Raw genomic sequence first — 6,177 nt, forward strand, 5'->3', positions numbered from 1 at the left:
AGCAGGAAGTCCTCAGGAATGATCAGTCACCACCAAATGGCAGCAGCTTTTTAAGCTTATTCCCGCTGTGGGAAACCCAGCTGAGGCAGCATTTCCACACAAACACAACTCAGAGAAGGTCTCTTTCAATAATTAGCTCCAATTTACATAGCTTTCCCCACGATGCTAAGTGTATTTGACGAGTGCCATCATGATCTATGAGATGGGAACTCTGGCACAAAAGCTCCGGAGGATTGATCAGCCGTGGTTTTTTGCATCTAATACACAGCAAGTGAATGCTCCCAATTTAGTGAAGACATTTGTCCTGAGGCTAAAACATTGATTCTCCACTTACTGTCTTTTAATTGTGATGTATCCAATTTATCTTTTTAGGCTATAAACTCTTAGGGGAAAAGGTGGTTCTTTTTCATTCTGTATGCTGTTCTCATGCCAGCTTTATTTTACTGCAAGAGAGCCACATTCAGGTTAAATAATTTCCACAGTAGCAAGGTAACACTTTCCTATTGCTAGAATTAATTGCTGTAACTTGTATTGGTTTTCGACAACAATGTCTGATGTAAAGATAAATTAGTGGTGACAACATTATGAATAAATGAAAAGTAACAAATAGAGGAAATCTCCAGATGCTGTAAAAATGTTCTTTTCTACTGAGAAAACTGCGCATCCATACCATGGTAATGCTTATGCTTTAGTATGAACTACTGTGGATAAGCAACACTGCTTTCAGTACGCCACTAGTCCAGAAAAAGAAGCAGCCAGACAGGATGTTCCTTTTTTCCGGAATTGCAGGTGCTCTGTTTTACTGCCATTACCCTCAGGCCTGCCCGCTGCCCCAAATTCACATTTATGCTCTTGCCATGTATGAATTGGCCAAAGCGCACAGCCCTTCGTTCCCAGGTATTCAAGCCTGACAATTCACAGGCGATAAAATGTGACAGGACTTTTCACCAAAAAATGAACTGCAGGTCATCCTAATCATCAGGCGAGGCAGCTCTTGTAACTGGGTTACAGCGTGAGGAGATAAATTCAAATGGAGCAGAACGTTCATCATACAAGAAACATGAGATGTTACTCAGCCTAAAGCACCATTGGTGCTATACAAAGACATCCAACTAACACAGCAACTTTTTTTTCCCCTTTGGAAGCATGATTCCTTTTAACTGCCAGTTAAAGACGGTCTCAGCAGTGCGCAAACAAGAATGGCAACTGCTTACAGCCTCCAGCACAACTACTTCCAGCTTCTTTTCCCTTTTCAGTTGCAGCGAAGCGCAGACAGACAATGAAGGGGTTTTTTTTGTTGTTGTTCTTTTTAACTGTGGTGTTAGGATACTGCTGGTTACCGGTGTTTGCAGGTCTCCTTGACAGACAGGACAAGACACGCACTGAGCAGCCAATATGCCAGCTGCTGCCCCCGCTGCGGGAGGTGCCACGCGCCCAGAGGCTAGGACAGAATCTGCTTGGGTGGCTCTGGCATCAGCTGCAGATGAGTCTGTGCTATGAAAACACTGTCCCCAGAAGGTCACCTGTCCCCAAAGGACACCTGCTCCCGATCCTTTTCCCAAGCTGTGCCATATGAAAAGGTTTGCTTGTGTCAAATACACAAAGCCTCGTTCCCTCTCTCCCCCTACTGACAGCCTAAGCTTCAGGGTCAATTTGTGACATCGTCACTACAATGGCAAAATTCCCTTTGGTTCAAGGCAACCAGCTTTTCAAAAAACTTCAGCCCCTATACCCACAGCAGGATCCCTATTGTGATTTTCTCCCTGCAAAGCTATTATTTCTAACACACTAAGGTCCCACAGCCACTGCTAAAACTCCTACTTACTGCAAAAGAGGGTAAGTTTTCAAGCACAGACTACAGCATTTCCTCTTCCAGCTGAAATGACGTGCAAGAACCTGCCACAGGACCTGAAGAATGTTTCCTCTGAGCAGAGCCCCTCTCTACATCCATGCCACAGCAGTTGGAGGACCATGGCTTTCACCAGCACTGTGAGAAATGGCATGCCTGGGCCCCTGGGGCAGTGCTGTGAATCACTGGAGCAGTGAAAACAATGGAGGAGTTTGATGCATCCAATTCAATCACGGAGGGCCGCTGTGAATCACTGGAGCAGTGAAAACAACGGAGTTTGATGCATCCAATTCAATCACGGAGGGCCCCGTGTGTCAAGTCTCACTAGGGTAAGAAGTTTCAGGGCTCTCAGATGAGCTAAAGGCACGGCGCTAGACTGTCACGGCCCTTAACTCATCACACAGAGGAACAGGGGAAAATAAAACAATCTATCCCTCCCTGCTCAGCCATGCTCAGATTATGATTCAAGACAGGTAAAAGAGACGGGGCTGCCCACTCAGCTCCTGCTGAGGGATGTAGGGGAGACCCGGAAACATGGATAAGGAAAGCTGTGCATTTACTCTCTGGCTGATGATAGATTAGCATAGCAAAGTACAAACTGGAATATCTGCTGCTTCTTTTGGACAAGCATTTTCTGATCATTGTTCCAAGCCATTATTTAGAAAAAAATGTGTTTTAAAATAGATACAGCAGTTTATTTTGGGATTTCTTTCTCCCTCTCTCCGTCTCTAAAAAAACCAAACCACAACAAAAAAATACCAAGTCTGGAATTCACCATTAGTGAGATTAGTGAAATCACAGTCAAAAGGTGAGCACCTATGTGTGTCTGCAATTCTAAGGATAATGCCTGTACTTTGTGTGGCATTACCTGCGCCCCAGCAGCAGCCAGTGCAGAGGCACACAAAAACCCAGGAAAAGGCTAGGGCTGGGAAAATCCCTTATTATTCCTTTCCCCATCCATGCAGTGAGGGTAACACTACTTTCCAATGGTGCAGGATGCTGTGAAACATTGAACAGCTTTAGTAGTAAAGGTTGGACATGTACTGCAGAGAGGCAGATGGAGAAAGCCATCTGATGGTTTCAGCTGCGACTGGAGTTTGGAGGATCATACATTGCTGAAAGCCTTCACATATGCAAGTACCAGTCCATTATTTTTCTCTAAACTCTAAAGGAGTTTTCAAATCTGTACCATTTTTTTCCTCTTGCATTCATACAGGGGGGTCCACCCAGGTTGACCTTGCGTAATCTTTGTTGCTATTCCTTTGCTTTTGTTGTCTTCACTGCTTAGTATTTGCCTTACAATGGACCAAATATTTATGTCCTGCAGCAAACAATGAAGAGGAGACAAGGGAGAAACTGATGCTGCACCTACAATACTGCTGGCCTCTCTGGTCCGCAAAAGAAATTGGCAAAACCACACAGACTATTCTGTAACCCAGAAAGGCACGAAAAATTAGATGTTGTGAAGAGAATGCTATTTCCAAGGCCACTGGTTTGGCCCTCAAACTGAAAACTGTTGTCTGATACCACTTTTTATCATATTTTATTTTTCAGCCATGTACAGTATACTCAGCTGAAGGTCATAATAGATGTTGCTTTTTCTCATCTCTACAAAGACCATGAGTACTGCACAAAGAGGACTTCCTTTTAAACATGAGTCCTACTCAGTTGAAAGTGAATGGCTGCTAAGGCACTTTATTTCCTCATATATATACATAAAGGCCTCAACTGAAAAACTTTGAGAGATTACATATTTGCATATTACAAAGGCACAGGTCCTCATACATTCTTCTATTAACTTAAAACATACTACTGATATATAATGATAGAGTAACTCTTCCACACTAGACTTGAAAAATGTGCTTAATTGGTTCAAACTCAGGTCAGACATGGATGTGAATCATGAAAAAAAATTATTCTAATCTCTCAGCCTACTGCTATTTATTGCCTTGCTTGGCTGGCTCACCTTTCATAGAAGAGTGGGACTATATAGATGACATAGCTTGCCCCCCAAATTGATGATAACTAGGAAATGAACAGCAAGTCCTGAGTCAACAAGACACCACTCACTACAGGCTAAGAAGAACTTTTCAGCATCCCACAAAATGAAGATATCCAAGGCCACACCATAATGTTCCTCTGAAGACAGCTGAAGGAAACTCTGCAGGCTTCCAAACTGGTGAATGGCTTCACCATGTGCATGTGAGAAAGGCCTATCAGGACACGAATCCCTTGTAATCCTAAAAGACACGCCATCAGCATCCAGTTTGCAGCTATTGTGTGCATCAAAATAAGGCAAAGAAAAACCCACCAAAAGTCTCTCCATGCATTAGGAGTGAAAAAAATTAATCCTTCCTGCCCCTGGTGCAACCAGGCAAAATCAACACACAGCACGTGAGACTTCTGAGTGTTTTTAGAAGTATCAACTTCAGACTTAAATAAAACAACAAAAACCCCACTGTGAACTTTCAAAATTGATGTCCGCTGAAACCTATACACACCCACAGGTAGGACAGACCTTTCTTGAACCCATCTTTCAGATTAAACAACATCTGAGCTAGTCTTTTGCTAACACGGGTTGGACTAAAACTCCTCAGCTTGTGCAGATGTCTGCCAAGATGAGCCTGGCAGGCAATGGAACTCTGTCAGCAAGGCCACACAAGCTCTGGAGGTCAGGAAGTCTCCCCACAGGCTTCTAAAAAAATATTTCACTGCTCTCAGGGTGATCAAATTTTCCAACACCATACAAGATACATAGCTTTTTAGAGCCATTTGAGCCACAGAGCTTGCTAAGCTCTAGCAAATCAAAATTGCTGTCAATGAAGCCTCAATCTGTCAAAACTGATCCTCAGTACTTTGATGGATCTGGACCTGAATGCCCACTTCTTACCATTGATGGGAGCGTGTCACAGCGTAGCTGTTCCTGGAACTCAGAGGCACCGCCGTGAAAACGCTTGTGCCTTGATTTTGAAAAAAGCACCTTAAAATAGGAAAATCTTATTCCTGCTCTGGACATTTATTTTACCTACAGCCCGAGAATCCCAAATCCTCTAGAGATATCACCCAACCCTCAAAACACCCAGCAGAGAGAAGATAACTTTACAGAATGGGATACAGCTAGGCCATGGGACTTGTCCCAGATCAGAGAAGTTATTTGTGGCAGATTGAAAGCTGAATCTACATTCCCTTGGCGTACAAACCCACATCTTAACTGAAAGACTGCCCATTTCTCTGTACCACAGTGCACTGAAGAGCACATATCCTGTTCAGTTTTCACAAAGAAATATATAAAGCCAGCAGGGAAAGCAATGCATAGGACAGTGTCAGCAGGGAACAAACATGTAAAAAAATAAAAGGCCAGCGTAACTTACGGGAGCCGCATTGTTTTTCACTGTGACGCTTGGAGTTGTGGCTCGTAGCGCCCCGCTCACACCATGGTAGTATTTGAAGCAGATCTTTGTTTCAGCTAAAAAAAGAGAATTATTTTAGATTAGAAGAACTGCCAGCGAGAAGCTGCACAATGGGTTGCAGGTCACAGGCACAAGGCTGGCAAGCAGTTAAATTGAGAGTGGTTTGTCCCAGGTCAGTCGGCATGACAGGATACCTCTTGCCTCCAATCTTCCCCTTTGCCAGAGTGAAATTTAGAGTTTGGTTCCTGCAACTTAGAACAATTAAAACCTCAACCTCTTCTGAGCAGCAGTTATGACAGATGGACCTTAGAGTACCTCATCAGCATTCTTTACCTACACTAGGAAGAAGAAAAGTAGGGACAGATAAACCCTCCCTGTTCAGACATACCAACACTAATGTGCAGAAAAAGTGAGAAAGTTCCTTACAACAAGATTGCATAGTTGCTCACTGAACCAATTTGTTCTGGCCTTGGTCAGGGCAGGATGTAGATGTATACAGAATAACTGCTCTGGTAGTTACTACATTAAAAACATTTTTCAGAAACAGCATAGTACCACAAGACCCCATCTCCATGTATTTCCACTGACTTCCAAAGATTTGGATTAGGTGAGGAACAAAAGCAAGACCATGATTTGGGATTCACAGCACAGCTTTTTGCCATATGCATCGATATTCAGATAAATGCATTAAGTGAGGGAAACCTATGCATCATAGAATCATAGAATCACTTTGGTTGGAAAAGACCTTTGAGATCATCGAGTCCAACCTTTAACCTAACCCTGACATCCCACCACTAAATCATGTCCCTAAGCACCTCATCTATCCTTCTTTTAAATACCTCCAGGGAGGAGGACTTGACCACCTCCCTGGGCAGCCCATTCCAGAGCCTGACAACCCTTTCGGTGAAGAGGTTTTTC

General features: G+C 43.5%; 1 protein-coding gene across 2 annotated transcripts in view; it reads right to left on the reverse strand.

Annotated features, from left to right (window-relative positions):
* The window catches only part of HECW1 (HECT, C2 and WW domain containing E3 ubiquitin protein ligase 1), a 177,320-nt gene that overhangs the window by 121,477 nt on the left and 49,666 nt on the right, over window positions 1–6,177 (reverse strand). For both annotated transcript variants that reach the window (XM_009637624.2, XM_009637623.2), the window contains exon 3: window positions 5,221–5,315. In XM_009637624.2, coding sequence (XP_009635919.1) covers window positions 5,221–5,315 — 95 coding nt within the window. The remainder of the gene's footprint in view (window positions 1–5,220; window positions 5,316–6,177) is intronic.

The sequence above is a fragment of the Egretta garzetta genome, unplaced genomic scaffold, assembly GCF_000687185.1.
Source record: "Egretta garzetta isolate BGI_Z169 unplaced genomic scaffold, ASM68718v1 scaffold244, whole genome shotgun sequence".
Taxonomy (NCBI): Eukaryota; Metazoa; Chordata; class Aves; order Pelecaniformes; family Ardeidae; genus Egretta; species Egretta garzetta.